Here is an 18,805-nt window from a genome sequence, read left to right on the forward strand (position 1 = left end):
CATGTTGGTATTGCCTGTACAAAGGTGGTGACCCACGTTGACATTTGTGGAACTTATACAAGTACTACACGTCTGTGTGATATAAATTGCGCCATTCTTGGAGTAATACTAGTATGATAAAAGCCAGCCCACATGTTCCAATAGTATAATTTATCACCAATTTGTATGCTCATTGATCCTAAAGGCAGTCTTAATTTCATAATTAAGAGACATGCAACTTTTATGCTAATCACCCACTCCTCAATTTTATGCTATTACACTCCCCCCCCCCCTTTCAAAAAAAAATTACAGGCTATCACTCCCCCACCCATTATTTTTTATGCAATCACACCCCACTCATTAATTTTTTTGCAATCATACCCCCCACCCATAATATTTATGCAATCATACCCCCATGCAATTTGTATACTCTTCACACAGCCACATATTAACTTTTCCAATACGTACACAAACTAATTGATTCTGTAAATATACATATTTATTCATCCTATAACAAAACACATTTCAAACCAAAATCTATATCAAGATAGTCACTACAGTGTACTACTAAGTGTATGAAGGATGTCATTTCTTATTTGGACAAAATCTTATAAGATGGTGTGAATGGTTTTCTACATCTTATAAGATGTAATGTAATGGTGTGAATGTTATATTGTACAACATGATCAGGAAGTAATGAAAGATCATTATTTTGTATTCACTTTTTATTGCCACTCCCAAATAAATATAATCTAGATAGATCTATTAAACTAAAAAATGGCAAAATTTCTCATTTTAATTCCACAAAAGTTGATATTGCATCGAAAGAATTTGAAATTTTCTGACAAGTCTGTGTTTTGAATCTTGGGAGACTATATGCTTCCATTGCTATAGAGGCACTGACAATAAATAGTACACCATTACACTTTGGTGGTCTGGACCTGCAACATGTCTAACGAATACTCCAAGGTGATCTGGGGCCTGCAACATGTCTAAGGAATACTCCAAGGTGGTCTGGGCCTGCAACATGTCTAAGGAATACTCCAAGGTGATCTGGGGCCTGCAACATGTCTAAGGAATACCATACTTCAAAACACTCCTTTTATAGTGTAACAATGGCTATGTTTTGTGGAAGAAATGTTGTATTAAATCTTAACAGAAATGTCAAATTCAAAGTGAAAGTTCTTGGTTGTCATATATCTATAGGAGTAACTTTCATTACTTTTTTTTTCTGTACAAAATATTATGTCCAAACATTTACTGTGGGTTTCACAGGTGACAGCACTGTAGACATGCAATCTAATTCTGTGCATTTTTCATTGCATACGATATCATATCTGACTGCAAGGGGGGTTTAGAAATCACAGCACTGCAGACATGCAATCTGTTTTACTTAATTCTATACAACATCTTTCGTTGCATCCGATATTGAATCTCACCACGACGCATCATTAATGATAGAACTTTGTGCACAGACCGTTCCGGATATTTCTGAAAAAGAACAGAAAAAGATACAATTGTTGTCTTTTTTACCTTGATCAACATATCGTTTATATTGATACTGTGGATCAATATACAATTTTGTAAAAAACTATTTTCAGACTTGTAAACAATGTGACAAATCAAGAAAGGAAGTTTTTAGAGTTACTTTTGAAACACAAATCAATTTCGAAGTATTTTCATAGAATCGAACATATCTAACAATGATGTAACCCCAAAGTTCCACTCATCCATTCATTGTAAAAACAATGGGGGGGGGGGGGGGGGGGGGGGCAAACAGATATAAAGAAGGGATCATTAATATCTGATTTTCAAATCAAACTATGTAATACTGCATGGGTAGGGGAAATGTGATTAGGAGTAATTACATACAGACTAGGAATTTCTCAATATCTGTCATAGAAAATCAGGTAAGGGAAAATGTCACAAGAACTGACTACATAGAAACTAGAAATGCCTCAATACCTGTCGTAGGAAATCCTGAAGGATACAATGTTCTGACACCTGAGATCCAATAGCAAAACGTCTCTTCAGTTGTTTTTCAATTCTGTTCAATTCTTCCTTATCTTCCTCAGTAGTGAACCCTTCAGCTCCTGTACATCAGCAAAATAAACAAGTTTTACTATAACAATCACAAATTCAGTATCTCCTGTACATCAGCAACATCCACTGATATTCAAGCTTGTATTTGTATTTGATTTAATGAGGTCTACAGTACAATTCATTTCATGATATCTTTGAATACCTGTAACTTCAAAGTCGTTGTGTCAGACCTGTTTACAAATCAAATTTATATTCATCATATCTATGAAAAGAAATAAATTCTATCATTTTCTAAGCAAATATCAAATCAAAGTTTATTAGGTACATTATACTTGAAAACTGATGACTTTTCAGTTGGCAAGACAAATAGTACAATCTCAATGGGATCACAATATAGGTAATTTTTATACCTCATACCAATTTTCTTGCTAGCATTAGAACTTTGTATACGGAAGTCATACCTCATATGGATAACAAACTAATCGCACACACTGAGTTTCTTACCAGCTAAGCTGCCAGTTCTCGCTGCATCCAATGTAGAGACTTGAAACAGACGTAGTGCTTCATCAACATGAGCTTCAGTGGCAAATGGTGTCAGCTGCATCTTGGCCAGGGACTCAGATATGCGAATTATAGCCTCTAATTGTCTATAATACAAGAATACACAGCAAATATTCAACCCTGTACCTCATATTTATCGACATTATTAAGTAGACTGTTTTGAATAATCATGCAAATGAGAGTTTTTCTTGGAATTCTCCATTTCAAGTTTTTTTTCTTTTGGGGCAAATGATCTCCTGGAATTAGTCAGGAACTAGATATCAAAGGACCAACATACTAATCAACTCACCTTACTGTAATTGGAATACTTGTCTTTTTGTCGGTTTCTCTCTCATGATCGCGAGCACCACTACGCATCAAAACATAACGATTCTTCAATTTGTCAGCTGCAGCTTCTGAAATACGTGGACCACATTTTCTATAAAAAAGTAGAAAAATCATACTGAGCATGTGACAGAAATCCTAGTTGGTTGTTTTTGTAGAGGTTTCTAAATCTTCTTGTAGGTACGCCCCACTGCTTATATTATTAAAGTGGCCATATGGATTAGAACTGGCGAATTTGTTTTGGAATTTTGATTTATAAAACAACTTTAATATGGTTTTCTTGTTTGTAACTCAATAAATTGCAAAAAGTCAAAAGTCAATGTTACTGTACATACAATGACAATCATTTCACATCCCCCCTTATTTCTCTGTGACTGAATGACATCATGATTTAAAAGAAATTGGTGGCAACAAATAAATACTACAGTGTCTGATAATGCAGAAAATTGTTGACATTTGATAATTGCACCTGAAGATCAGACTCAAGGCCAAAAGTCAATATCTGAAAAGAAAATGTAAACCTGGCAGTATGGGGTAGACACTTGAATGTAGTCTATATGTATTGAGTCATATGGTAAATCATGATTGTTCACAACAAATATGGCTGCCATGCAGTCAAATTTGCATATATCAAAAAAAAAAAAAAATTGATGTGCACTTCCCATATGATGTCACCTTTGTTTCAGGTTTGAAAGAAATAAGATACTGCATGTCTGAGAAATGACATATTACGGATGGATGGATGAAGAGTTCTTTGTAGTAGCCTCCCCCTGGGAGACGGGTAAAAACATAGTAAGTTGTTTTATAAATTAGAATTCCAAAATAAATACCCAATTCTCATCCATATGGTCACTTCACTAAAGAGTGTTAAGTTTTTCCTTGTATACAAACTCTGCATACTTTTTGAGCTGTTTTCAACGACAAGAATTGTCATCCTTGAAAGGTGTTAGTGATTTTGGTGGCATAAAAGTGGTCATACACAGCAGGTGCCACCGACCAATGGACATCATGATCGCCATAACATATTTTGGGAGTCATAATACTCAGTTTTATCATGTACAGCATGGTATTATCACATACAGCATGGTATTATAGCATTGTATTATCACAATGATGTAAACAATATTTAATGTCACCACTTACCCTCTGATGTAGGCAATGAACTTCTTTAGAAAGTTTAGATCCAACTCTCCTTCATCTGGTGCGGTTGTTTGTAGAGCATTCATGTGAACATTCATCACATGCTTGGCCAGCCTCTGTAAGTTGTCAGAGATGACAATATTTTAAGACTAGTATTTGTACCACATTAAAGCTACAATCAAGAGACAAGGTTAACTAAGTCTTTGCCAGCCTCTGTAAGTTGTCAGAGATGACAATATTTTAAGATTGCGTTTATTCTAACTAAAATCAAGAATTCAGTTCAATAAAGTGTAAGATTTTCACAAGTACCCACTCCACTGCAACTACAAAAGCCTTAAAAAACCCTTAAGAATCGGCCAAACTTAATACTTTACTAATCATATGCAGTTATTGAAGTGAAACTGATACTCCCAACCCTAACTAATTTATTGGATGAGGGGTGGGACTGCTCAATCAATCAATCAATCACAAAACTTAGACATGGGACAAATGCTCTGATTCTCTCCTTGTTTTCCTTCTACAGACTTCTTTGATCTCTGTAATCTATTGCTGAATGTTGTATATCACTTCAAGTTAAACACTTAATAGCATACAGCCTGTTGGATGATGTTCATTAGACCTAAATTTTCACACCTTATAATTTAAAATGACTTACTGTATCCCTGGCTTCATCATGTTCATCTTTCACAACAAAGATCATATCAAAACGAGACAGAATGGTTGGCATAAAGTCAATGTTCTCATCTCCTTTAGTGTCGTCCCACCGACCAAAGACAGAGTTAGCAGCAGCCAGCACTGATGTACGTGAGTTCAAGGTTGTTGTGATGCCTGCTTTGGCAATAGAGATAGTCTGTTGTTCCATAGCTTCATGAATTGCTACTCTGTCATCTTCACGCATCTTATCAAATTCATCTATACAAACCACACCACCATCAGCAAGCACCATAGCACCACCTTCCATGACAAAGTTACGCTGTGAACATAAGAAACACAATACAATCACACATTGAAACTCAGTATGTTTTAATGTAGTTCTTAACAATGATTTGTCCAGTTTATTTTTTTTCTCAGCTGGGTATGCTTTGGATACTTGTCCACTCAGAAAAGGGCTTACAAAGATGATCACATGACAAGTATTTATGTAAGCAATGTAAATTTGGAATTTGAATCAGGGAACATGAAATGTAATACATTTTTATTTGAGTTTGATTAAACAAGAAAGTCTAAAGGGTAATAAAATACTATCTAACTTGTAGACTTGTTTGTGGTTTACCACATATTGACAAATACTTTGTACTGGCCATGCCATATAAAAAAACTTGATGTTGTGAATTTTGGAAGGGTGGTGTGATAAACTGAAATGGTACAAATTTTTTTTTTTCAGAAGAAAGTTAAAAATTTTGGACTTACTGATGCAGGATCTCTGATAACAGAAGCTGTTAAGCCTGCAGCACTGCTTCCCTTACCAGAAGTATAAACCTACGTAAAACAGAGGAAACAAAATTATTCCCATTGTGATATAATATGCCACTGTCAACTGGTACCATTCTTAGAAGAGTTTCACAGCACTGTACAACTACACAAATTATGAAATTCTTCACATGTTGAACAATTTACTATGATACTGAACTTCTACAGATATTGAACTGTTCTTTTCCTATTTATGATTTTAGACATATCTAACTTATTGCTTTCAGGGTTCACGCGACAGGGTTGCCGTGACACTTTCTCCACCCATGATATTGAGATAGTACTAACGTTGTAGATACATCAATGGGTGACACTTTCTCCACCCATGATACTGAGATAGTACTAATGTACTTACATCAATGGGTGACACTTTCTCCACCCATGATATTGAGATAGTACTAACGTTGTAGTTACATCAATGGGTGACACTTTCTCCACCCATGATACTGAGATAGTACTAATGTACTTACATCAATGGGTGACACTTTCTCCACCCATGATACTGAGATAGTACTAATGTTGTACTTACACCGATGGGTGACACTTTTTCCACAAATTTGAGCAGCTGACTCTTGGCAGTACCAGGATCGCCAAGTAAAAGTACATTGATGTCGCCCCTTCTTGTCAGACCATCAGGTAACCGTTTACGAGAACCACCAGACAACAAACAGGCTATTGCTTTCTTGATGTCTGAAAATAATGTTGGCAAGTCAACAAAGTATGCTTCAAAGTTCATCACCAGCAAGCTGACTATACTTTTGTGAGGACATTGGACAGTTCTTATGATGGTCAATGTTAATCATTATTGGTACACTGTGTATCTGTGAGGTCCTGCTGGTGTGAGCGACATGATAAGTTCAAAACACATTTTATTCAGTCATATAACATATTGAAAGTGGCAGTCCCAGAGGAGCGGGTATGCATGCTTGTTAGAAATTTCACGGAAAAGGGGGTGTTTGCTTTTAACCATCTAGGTCCGTGGAATTGTAAAAAGAGGTACTTTTCCAGATCACCAGTGTACATGCAGTGTATGGATTATGTGTCCTTGATGGTAAAACCCCCAAATGTCGGAAATAAGGGATGTTTTTTTTGCAGTGATTTTCTCCCAGATTCACTAAAAAAGGGGAGAGTTTTTCATAGAAATATTCCGAGAAAAGAGGTACATTTGAAATTTGGCTAACAAGCATGAGTACCCACCCATCCCAGAGACTGCCACCGCTGGGCACTGTGGTTATGATTCTTATGTGGGTGAACATGATCTGGAGGGTGCAATTTCAAAATGTGCTTAATTAATACATAAATTCTTTGCTGACCAACGATTGCTGCTATGAGAATGTTATTTCCTGTATGACATCATTTCAAATCTTAGATGAGTTTGTAAATTTGCATATTTTGTGCATCTTTTCACAAAATAGTATAAACCTACCCATGCTACCATAGATAGAGGGCGCTATACTCTTGGCCATGGTCTCATACACATTTTGGCTAGCACTTAATCGTCTGAATTCCTCCTCTTCCTGTGGTGTGAATGATGTACCAGCTGTTCGTCCAGAGCCTTCTGTATCTACCTGTATGCCAACAACTCGTAGGTATGGACTACGAATACCTACGGCAACTCTGTCGCGTGAACCCTGAAAGCAATAAGTTAGATATGGCTAAAATCATAATGCATTGCACAAGACAAAACCTACAAATTTATCTCCATAAAAAAGGAATATTGGTAAATTGAGTCCCAGAACAATATTCATTAACACGCACTAGCCTCAATAGACATTATTGAAGAGTTTTCTTTTTCTCATTCTCAAAATACGCAAATCTTACAAACTTTGGCTAGATAACATGACTACCTACCCTTGATGATTTTCCAATTTTTTTGATACTATATATACCCATGACTGTGACTCGGTTACCAGGTACAATCTTGTCACACAGGTATCTGTGAACGCAGACCATAAAGTTACATTATCAGTACATACACACAACTAATTACTGTGAACACAGACCATAAAGTTACACTATCAGTACATACACACAACTACATGTAACTATTGTGAACAAATTGGCAGAGATGTGTTCATTCAAATGTACCATCCATTCATTGGATTTTCGCTCCTGTTTGTACATCTATTACTTTCTATAACAGAATGTGAATGATGGGTCTTTCATTGCTTCTACCTTTACTAGACTAGTTCTTAAAATCAACTGAGTTTTTCTTATATAATTTCTAGTTTTAGAATTATTTAATTCTCTCAGTATGTCATTCCCATCTCTGTAGTACCCCTGGTCTTATAATGGAACATTTTATAATTGCTATTTACAAGACACCTGGTCTTTTAACCTTTGTGATGCCGCATCATTGATATCCATGACGTAGCACTTCCGCATTCTAGGCATATGCATATGCTGTCAATAAAGTGGCGCTGTAATGGGTTATCATTGTCCCGCCCTTCATGCCTATAATAAGTAATGATGTACACGTTATCTCATTAAATATTAAATCATTCAGGCGGGAAAGTCATGTGTTCGATTTCTTTAACTTTTTGCCGCCAAATGCAAATAGTGCCTAATATGACAGCTGCTATGAATATGGGTGTTGACCTTCGACATTATGCTAATATATTGAACGAAGTAAACCCGGAAGACAGAGAGTTTTTTGCTCAACACTTTCTAGACAGTGATAGCAATGATGATGAAGAATTTTATGGGTTTGAGGAAGTACATTTTGTCCTCCTAGAACGTATCGAAAACCCTCCCGATGACTTCGACTTTTGGACTGACGTCATCAATGGCTGGTCCCACGATCCTGCCGATGACAAACCACAGATGCCAATGCTGTGCGATTACTCCTAGGTTGGTTTACATGAACTGATGAAGACGTTACGGCAGAATCTACATCGTTGTCTTTCATCAGATTTTTGTTAACAGACGAAGTGTTGGATAAAATCGTCTGTGAGACATATCGTTATGCTGCTATCTGTAGATTTATACAATGTATGTATGCAGTATTTGTATATATGATATATGCAAATTTGTTTGTATTTAGTGTAAACATCGACAGACAGTACTTGATTTTATGATAAATATTTTACTCAACACCCATACTATCTGTCTGAATTTTTATAGCTAATTTCCAATTGTAACCCTTGTATTTATTGAAAAACTAAATTTCACATGCTTTTTTGACCAAAAACGTGTTTTATACCAACATTCCCTAATTCCTTGGTCAAGTTACTGACCATACATTCATGTAAATTAAAATTCAATATTTTAAAATTATTGATATACTTGTAGATGAGACCATATCCCACCTGTTTTGGTGTAAAATGATCACTATCAAAACATTGTGTACAACTTTGTGCAACCTAAAAAGTCCTTGGCCTAGGGGGTCATTTGCATGGAAAGTCTATGGCATCTTAAGGGTTAATGTAACATTTCATATTTGCAATTTAAAAGAAATCTGGTCTTTTATGGAACATTTCATATTTGCTACTTTACAAGATACATAATATGAAAAGTAGATGTTTTGTGGCAGTGTTCTCAACGACAGGTTTTAGCAGGGCATGTTGCCCTGGTATCGATGGCCAGCACCCTGCTTTAATGTTTTGCACCCTGGTATATCCTGCCCTGTTGTCATAGTCTTCCACCCCTGTATTGTTCCATGAACATTTGCATCCTTTGAACTTGTCATTGTCGTCATTATCCATGGAGAACACTGTGTGGTAATGACAGCACTTGTCAGGCCCTATCACACTGGTAGGCTAAAACTAGGAATCTTCACTTTTTCTGTAACCTATCTGCAATATTGAGTATATCTAAACTGTAAGTAAATCTTCATCTATCTAATACATCATGAAACTATTGGGTAAAAAATTGCCAAACAGTGTAGTCCACTCACCTGTCACAATACAGCTGCATATGTCTAGGCAGTTCACCATTAGGTACAGCTTCAGGTGATTCTTGCAGTTTCAAGATTTGGAAATCAACACATGTACATTTGTCAGGCACAATAAAAAATGGATCTACTGGACATTTTGGTCTGCCTGCTTGGTCTCTACAAAACATAACAGTAAAGAGTCACAAAGGGTCATATAAATCCAATTAATGTCAGAAAGGGATCAGGCAAATCAACACTAAACAGGGTGTGGATGGGTTACATTCATATACTCCTGTTATTCTCAACTTGGAAGTTTACAAACAATTAATTGGTCTCACTGGTAATCAGTCACTTAGTGGTTTGTGTATGGGGGGGGGGGGATGACGGACGATGGAGTGTTTAAAAACATCAGATGCAAGAAATCTGTAGCACTGGCATAACATTAATGTCACTACAATGATGTCAAAAAAGTGAGATTGTGTCTCCAATCTTGCCACTGTTTTATTTTACTTCTATCTGCATACATCATTTTACATGGACTATGTTAAAACTGTCTACTCACGTGTTACATTTTCTTGGCAGTGTGTAACCCTCCAGACCAGGTTTAACAGCCAGGTTATTGACAAATGAACGACAGCTACGACACTGAATTGTGATGGAGGTAGCTTTGGCTCGGACAGCAGATGCTGCAATTACAATACCTGGTATCTTGACTAGTCTGGATACCTCATCAGACTGCAATTAAATAAAGAAATAATAGTTATGCATGAATAAGAAACAAGAATGGTGACTTTGCTGTCAAACATTGAACACATTTCTTAATCCAACAAATTGTATTGGTAGATTCCTTATTAGATCATCAACCAATCTGAACTCTTATTTTGAATGTATTGTTCACTTTGGGTCTTGTATTATATCGACAAAAATGTCTGTGATTTTATTCTTTATTTAAAGCAGCAAAGAAACACTCAGGAATTTTTTGGGAATAAAATCATGCATAAAGAATTTGTCATTCTTTCACTATAGTGCTGTCTTTCTTACCTTCAGATCTCTGACATTAGAGGGGTGTGCTCCTGATGTCAACAACATCTGAATATCCTGCATGTCTTCTTCACCCTTGGGTCTTGGTCTTGTCACTTCATCAGCCACTTCCTTGGCTGCCTGTTCAAACTAGGAAACACACAAAAGCATTTGTGAGATTACAGTACACCAATTAAGTTTATTGTTACTAATTTACATCACTTGATGTTCTTACATTTCATTTTTTAAATTCCATTTTTAATACAAATTAATTTTCTCTCCTAATAATGAATAATACTAATATCTTACCAACGGTACATGTTCTGATGGCTGTTTACATAATTTATCAGCCAATTCTTCATCAAAACTACTCAAGTCATCAACATTAACTTCCAGATAATACTGACCAAGGTTATAATGACGTTTGAGTTCATCACTGTAACAAAACAAAACAAAGAATAACAATCAGGTAAGGCAAGTAACTTATTTATAATTTTAATTTTACTAATCAACATCATCACGGAACCAAACATACGAGTGTCTGACCCACAGAAGAACTACATCAGTTTATGTACATTATGTTACCATTATATTCCACCGGTTATCCACTATCGATGTCAACCCAACATAGGTAACGACCAAATAACTAGCTCTTTAAAATTTAAATGTCTCGAAAACATCCCAAGACAAATCAACAAAACAAAGTCCATGATAACACCACGGTACACAATTTACACGTATACATTACTGGCTAAATAACCATTTGTTGTTTAATTTCATTTTGTCGGTTGGTTTCTTTACAAGCTACACGTGTGAACAGCAACAACAAAGAACTGTCAAGACTGTTGTGTACACGGTGAGGACTCCTTGGCCAAATAACTTAACTTTTCTGCCTTACCGATATTTGTAATTGAAAGATCCTTCGTGAAACTTGCGCAGGAATTCTTTAAATCTTCTTTGGATTGCTAGTCGGTCAATGCGACCTTCTTCTGGTTGATCTTCAGATCCAAAGTTGTCGGAGAAAAATATGTTTTGTTCATCAAACCCGGCCATTTTGAAGTAATGTTGTTCACGTGTCAAATTTGGCGCGAAAAATGGCGCGAAAATCGCAGATGTCTTGGCTACTTTTACAGTACAAATTTCGACAAGTATTTTTAGTCTTCTATGAGCTTACCTCTATAAAATTATAAAATCTGATAATAAAAATAATTCATTATAATTACAGATAAATAATACAAATTGAATACAATGCTGATGTAGATACAATACGAAGTTAATACCGAATATATTGACCTAGAGAAGTGACCTGAACCTATGACCTTTTCAATATCAAACTAATGGGTGTGTCTAATTTTAGAATGGCGTCTTTGAATATTTCTTTGGTCATGATTATAATATCGATAAATATGTTCAGCGTATCCTGATGGAAAGATTTGTAATTTTATATAAAATATATGTCTACGGAACATATGACGCACTTCCGTTTCAGTATGCATGAGCCATAAGTAAAGCTTATTCTGATTGGTTAGAATATATGCTCTTCCATTCTTTCAGCGACCCTAAATTTCATTCATGTGATATCACTCCATATCACAAGTTATATGATTGGTCGATTTCATGTGCACTACGCAGACGAAGTGAAGACCACGGTGGTACAACCGAATGAAATCCTGTCGGGAAAGGTAGCATCGTCGCCTCGTATTTTCATCATAAGCTACCACAATGGCGCTTAGAACTTTCAGATCTTTGTTTAGTACGGTTACTAAAGACATTTTTCCTCAGCAAATAAGACTATTATTCCATGATGTTGGGATACTGGGACTTCCGTTTTGTAAAGGGCAGGTACGTACGACTCTGTGTACAAGTTTTTACAGCTGTGTGTGTTTACCTCGTGTCATGTTAAGCACGTTTTTAAGTGAAAGTTATATTGAATTAGCAACATGTTCCGTTCACTGTAAAATATGCTGTCACAGTTTTCTCACCCTCGGATATTTGAGATGGATAGCTTCATTGATGAAACCATGGATGTACTAGGGGAGATCCATGATCAAACAGATAGTGTTGAAAAATAAGAGAGGGAAAGTTATCGTAGAATGTCGTCATCGAACATCCTGATCAGCTGTTGGTGACGTAATTTCAGTACATGATCATATTAAAAATCAAAATGGCTTTATGGATTCACTGTTACTTAATACACCATGGGCGTATTAGGAGACTAGTCACATCAAGCATTTACGCTGTATAAGTAGGGAATCGTGGAATTGTCAATAGCTCATGTCATCCGGCAATATATGCAATCGGCTGATCCTTAGTATAATAATGTATGTAGTTGTAGAATCTGCATACAATGGTAGGTGCAAGTATTACAATCTCATCATTCTTACACTCTTTAGAGGGGCCAAGATCTATGGCCTATATGGGCTCACTTATACAGCCACAAATGGTGCGCCATAAATGTCTTCTGGTTTCACTCATGTGAACTTGACGTACTTCAGACTAGAGGTCTGACCTAACTTTTTACCATTCAAATTGATCCTGACAATTCATTGAGAACGATATAGATTAGATATACAGGTAGGGTGACCAAAGTACTGTAATTTCAACATTGTATATCACCATATTTGGTCCCAGCATTGCATTTTATCACTATATTCAAATCAAGTACCCCGCGTACTTCTCTCAAAATACCTTTAGGGGATTGTTTGAATTAAGTGTGCTTGCTAATAGATTGAGGGGCTGTGTTGTATATGTGCAGAAGCTAAGTTTAAAAAATTCAATAAATGTGGAACACATTGAACCTTAGCTGAGCAACTGAACTTTATTCTATGTTTCTCATGATTTCATCTAAATGTAGTCTAGCTGCTAGATCCCTCAGGTGACCTAAACAGTTTAGCAGAATAGCATGTGGGGGTCTAGCAGCTAGACTACATAATACCTTCAAAATGATGGGTTGGTCAGATGGGTAAAACCAGAAAAAGTAAGTGTATGAGTACATGCTGACATGGTGACACTTTCAATCACATTTTAACAGTCTGAATAACTTAGAGAAATGGCAATTGAAGTCAAAAGGAAACCATGAACGATTTGTTGTATTAAAGTTCCCAAGCAATAATTTTTGCTCAACTAGGTCATAGGTGCTCATAGGGTCACCAAAAGACTCACCATTGTGCAATTATTGATGTGAGTTTTTCTAGGTGCTCATTGGGTCGCCATAGTCCATTTTCCGGTTTCAAGATGTATTGCGCTACAGGTCTACTGTGCAATTGTTGATTAGTTTTTTAGCACAACTGAACTGAGGTTCAGTAGTGCTATAGGCATCACCTGGCATCTGTGTGTGTGTGTGTGTGTGTGTGTGTGTGTGTGTGTGTGTGTGTGTGTGTGTGTGTGTGTGTGTGTGTGTGTGTGTGACTTAAAGTCAAAAACGCCAGACCGATTGGCTTGATATTTGGTGGGGACATTACTTATAGTGTTCTTATGAAAAATTGTTCAAATGGAAATGATCACTTCGTGTGTTTTGGGTCAAAAAATGTGATTTTTGGTCAAAAGATTTAAACTCCAAAACGACTGGGCAGATTGGTCTGAAATTTGGTGGGAACGTTCTTTAAGAGATGGAAAGTAAGATTTGTTCATGCCATGATAATGCCATAAGAAATATGCAAATTTTGGCTAAAAATGTGTTTTTTTAGTCAAAAGTCTATAATTCCAAAAAGTACTTTGTTGATTTGGCTGAAATTTCACAGGGATGTTTCTGGTGATGCACGGAATCCCTGTGTTTTGTGGTGTGAAACAGGGTTTCAACTCAGCCCATGAATGAAAGGTTCTTCAACTTTTTGTGTATTGATGCAATAGAACCATTAAATCTTTTATGGGCTACTTCACATGTCAATGTCAATGGCATGAAGATTATCCTCTGTCTGAAGTTGCTTGGAAACACTGCTTGTACTATTAGCACTGCTTAATTAGTCCCCACCAGCTTCATCCAGGAAGGGGACTTATGGATTGGGTTCCGTCCGTCCGTCTGTCTGTGCGTCCGTCCGGAGCCATTTCTTGGAGATGCCTGGACCGATTTTTTTCAATCTTGGTACAGGGGCAACATACAATGGCATACATATGCATGTCAATTTGTTTCATGATACGATCCAATATGGCCACCGAGCAGCCATTTGTTTTTGAATTTTCCATGTCCAAAGCCATAACTCAGACATGCTTGAACAGGTCCCCCCCCCATACCAGACCCATCCTTTATTGTTGAATGGTTTATTCCATCACGTCATCTTGAAGAGTAGGTATGTCCCATGTCCAACGAGGAGACACAACATGAGTAGGCATGTTCCATGTCCAACAAGCAGACACAACATATCTAAGTCTGTTTGATTTAGGTTCACAAGTGTTGTTGCATGATCAGAGTAGTGATATTAAGAAAATGACAACATAAACTGCCAGTTCCTTAAAACCCAATCATAGCAGGGTCTTTGTCATTCTCAATGACTTGTTTTATTGATGTAATGAAACTATCAAAAACTTGAATTGGGTAATTTATACATACTTGTTTACAAGACTATTATTTATCTATAACTATTGTCAGTGTTGCTTGGTAACAGTTTTTTAAGCACAACTGAACTAAGGTTCAGTCCTGTGTGTTAAGTATGGTATCTGTCTATCTCTCTCTCTCTGTCTGGATGACTTCAGTATCTATATGTGGATAAAAATAACAGTAAACTGTACAGTTGTTGGTAGTAGTAATTACACAGAAGATAACTTTACTGTAAGAAATAGCATGGACTCTAATAGAAACAACTGCGTCAACAAATCAGGAAGAAAACTTATTCAAATGTGCATTGACTGCAATCTTCTAATCTTAAATGGCCGTACTATTGGTGATTCCACGGGTAACTATACATATTTCTCACCCAGAGGCTGTAGTACAATTGATTTTGGTATTGTTTGCAAACCAATATATGAATTAGTTCAATATTTCAAAGTTCAAAATTTAACACATATCTCAGACCATTGTTCTATATCGATGTCAATAAGACTAAAAAATTCACCAAGTGCAATCCAGCATAAAACAAACAAATATCAACTTTCTCCTCTACTATCAAAATACATCTGGGATGAACATGCTGAAACAAACTTTAAAGAATGTCTTCAATTTGAGACACACGCCCAGCATATACAAACATTTCTTAATACAAAGTTTGATGATGCTGACTCAGCACAAAATGAATTTGAAAACCTTATCAACAAAGTTTGTGAGAATAGCCTCAGAAGATTCTCACCCAAATTAAATAAACACACTAAAAAGCCCAAAAGAAAAAAGAAAAAATGGTTTGATGGTGAATGCTGGCTCATAAGACGAGAATTTAAAAAACAAGCTAAATTAATCCAAAATGAACCAAATAATCCAATGATTAGAGAAATGTTCTTCAAAATAAAAAAATTACTAAAAATAACAATCCAAACAAAGAAAAAAGAATTTAAGATAAAACAACTAACTGAGATTGAAAACCACACAGGGGACACATCAGCATTTTGGAAAAAATTAAACAACTTGAACGATGACTCTTTCAATAAAACAAGTAGTGATCTTATAGAACCTTGTGAGTGGTACAACTACTTCAAAAAATTACTAAATCTAAATAATTCTGAACCCCTTACAAATAGTAATTCTGATGTAATAGATTTAGAACAAAGATTAAACCCAACATTAAAACACGATCTTGATAAACCAATATCAACCAACGAAATAAAACAAGCTGTTAAAAACTTAAAAAACAATAAAGCTACAGCGGAAGACAAAATTTGCAATGAAATGATAAAATATGGACAATTTCAGTTAATAAAACCAATCCATAAATTATTTAATATTGTATATAAATCTAACGTATTTCCAAAATCGTGGAATGCCAGCATTATTGTTCCGATCCACAAATCAGGACCCAAATCAATTCCGTCTAACTACCGAGGAATTGCTATATCTAGTTGCCTTGGCAAATTATTCACAAGTATATTGAATAACAGGCTAACCGAATACATAGAAAACAAAAACATTCTACCATCAGAACAGTTTGGTTTTAGAAAAAATTGTCGTACTACGGACAATCTATTTATTTTAAAAACAGTTATCAATAAATATTTATATCAAAATGAACAACAAAAAACAACAAAAGGACAACAAAATTTATGCTTGTTTCATAGATATGAAAAAGGCATTTGATAGCGTCTCACATGATGGCCTCTTCCAAAAAATGCTTTCTAATAACATATTTGGTAACATGTATAAAATGATTAAACATATATACAGAAATGCAACTTACAAAGTGAAAACCAAAAATGGTTTAACACAAGAATTTAAATCATCTGTAGGAGTTAAACAAGGCTGTAACCTTAGCCCTACACTATTTAATATTTTAATTAGTGACTTGCCAAGAATTTTTGATTCAAGTCATTGTGACGCACCAACTATCAATAACAAGGCAATCAGTTGCCTACTTTACGCTGATGATATTGTCCTTCTGTCAAAATCGAAGCAAGGGTTACAACACTGCCTTGACAAACTATCAAGGTACACACAGAAATGGAAACTCAAAGTTAACACTATGAAAACAAAAATCATGATATTCAATAAAAACAACAGACTGTTACAAAAAAGTGTTTTTTTCTTTGAGGGAGAAGAACTAGACATTGTAAAAAAATTCAACTACTTAGGTCTAATTATTTCTCCAAATGGAAAATCAAAAGAAGCAATGATGAATTTAAAAAACAAAGGGATCAAAGCATTATTCTCACTAAAGTCAAAGTTAGGCAATCTTAGAAATCTAAGTCCACAATTAATGCTAGATATATTTGATAAACTAATAAGACCAATAGTTGTATATGGGTGTGACATATGGAGTGATGAGTGCTGCAAAGATTCACCAATTGAAACTGTAAATGTTAACTTCTGTCGGTTTATACTAGGAGTATCAAGGAAAACCACTAAAATGGGGATTTATGGGGAACTCGGAAGATTTCCATTAGATATATTTGTGAAAAAACAAGCGATAAAATATCTCGTCCATGTAATGAATACAAAAAACAACATATTACGAGAAGCTTTCAGTTTCAACAAAGAAAAAAAGACAAACTGGTACAAATCCACAACTTTGTACCTACCTAATAGCGACATAAATCAATTACAAGTCAATGAAATCAGTAAAAAAATAAAAACACAGCAAATGATCAACATTGAACATCAGCAACAAGCAAGCTTCATCTCACAGTGGAAAAACAGCTTAAATAACAGAGGAAAATGGAAATAATAACTGCAAACTCAGAACATACAAACTCATTAAATTAGATTTTAAGCTTGAACCTTATCTAGAAAAATTAAATAACCCAGAATTGCGATCAATAATCTGTAAATTCAGACTAAGTGATCACAAACTTGAAATTGAAAAGGGCCGTCATCACAAAATACCAGCTAAAAGCAGATTATGTAAAATATGCAACTCAACCCTTGTAGAGGATGAAAAACACTTTATATTACAGTGTCCCCTGTATAATTTACTCAGGCATGACCTCTTTAGTGAAGCTGCTAAACATATTAATAATTACAGAAACTTGACAGAAGAACAAAAATTTAAAGAAATAATGAGCAACAAAAACCTAATTATTGCACTTGGAAAATATATCAAACTGAGTAATATAAAAAGGGAGCACCACCTACAAAATACTTATAATATATAATTTGAAATGTCTAATTACCCTTCATTATTATTTTTTCATTAATATTATGTTTCAACTCGTTGAATAGTTATTGTTGTTGTTTTGTTTTGTTTTGTAGTCTTTATTATGATGTGTAATGTTACTTTTGAAAAGCCTATAAGTGTTATTATTATGATTTTTTTTTTTCCAATTTTATTTTATTTGTACCTTTAACAAATCCCCAGGGTTTTGTTACGTGTAATCAATAAATAAAAAAAGTAAATTTACATGTACAACATATAAACCCTTCATTTTCATTATTCAATTTACTATTTTCTACTTACAAACAAATTTCTGTTCTGTCTTAGTTTATTTTCCCATTCACCTATCTTTCTGTTTTCTCTACCTTTGTTGTCAGCCAAAACCAGGGGTAAGAAGTGGACCTGGTGCAATACGAGAGGCTGGCCTCATAGAAAAAATACAATTTCTGGGTAAGTAGCACTATTATTACATATGTACCAGAGATTGCTTGCACTGGTGCACGTGTATACATACACATTTACAATGTACTACTGGTATTTTCACTGCAGTGCAATACTGAAACCATTCTTGCATACCTGCATGCAAATGATATGCAAATGTAGACGCAATCATTCACTACACATGAAATTGTGTGATCGCACGCATTATATGATTTGTATGATTCTT

At 35.3% G+C, this 18,805-nt stretch overlaps 2 protein-coding genes across 2 annotated transcripts in view; one reads left to right on the forward strand and one right to left on the reverse strand.

Moving 5' to 3' along the window:
- Window positions 1-585: 585 nt before the first annotated feature.
- Window positions 586-11,464, reverse strand: LOC144449830 (DNA replication licensing factor mcm5-like). Its single transcript, XM_078140406.1, has 15 exons — window positions 11,310-11,464; window positions 10,721-10,847; window positions 10,433-10,561; window positions 9,954-10,126; window positions 9,413-9,568; window positions 7,369-7,453; window positions 6,944-7,148; window positions 6,047-6,207; window positions 5,458-5,526; window positions 4,703-5,020; window positions 4,051-4,163; window positions 2,873-3,001; window positions 2,527-2,669; window positions 1,945-2,072; window positions 586-1,470 (listed from the first exon to the last, which is right to left on the reverse strand). The coding sequence occupies exons 1-15, from the start codon at window positions 11,462-11,464 to the stop codon at window positions 1,369-1,371; spliced, it is 2,193 nt and encodes a 730-aa protein (XP_077996532.1). The 3' UTR covers window positions 586-1,368.
- A 536-nt stretch (window positions 11,465-12,000) lies between these two features.
- LOC144447035 (arginase, hepatic-like) overlaps window positions 12,001-18,805 on the forward strand; it is a 30,320-nt gene continuing 23,515 nt past the window's right edge. The window contains exons 1-2 of the mRNA XM_078136907.1: window positions 12,001-12,253; window positions 18,516-18,588. Coding sequence (XP_077993033.1) covers window positions 12,134-12,253; window positions 18,516-18,588 — 193 coding nt within the window. The 5' untranslated portion in view covers window positions 12,001-12,133. The remainder of the gene's footprint in view (window positions 12,254-18,515; window positions 18,589-18,805) is intronic.

This window comes from Glandiceps talaboti, chromosome 2 (genome assembly GCF_964340395.1).
Source record: "Glandiceps talaboti chromosome 2, keGlaTala1.1, whole genome shotgun sequence".
In the NCBI taxonomy this organism is placed as follows: domain Eukaryota; kingdom Metazoa; phylum Hemichordata; class Enteropneusta; family Spengelidae; genus Glandiceps; species Glandiceps talaboti.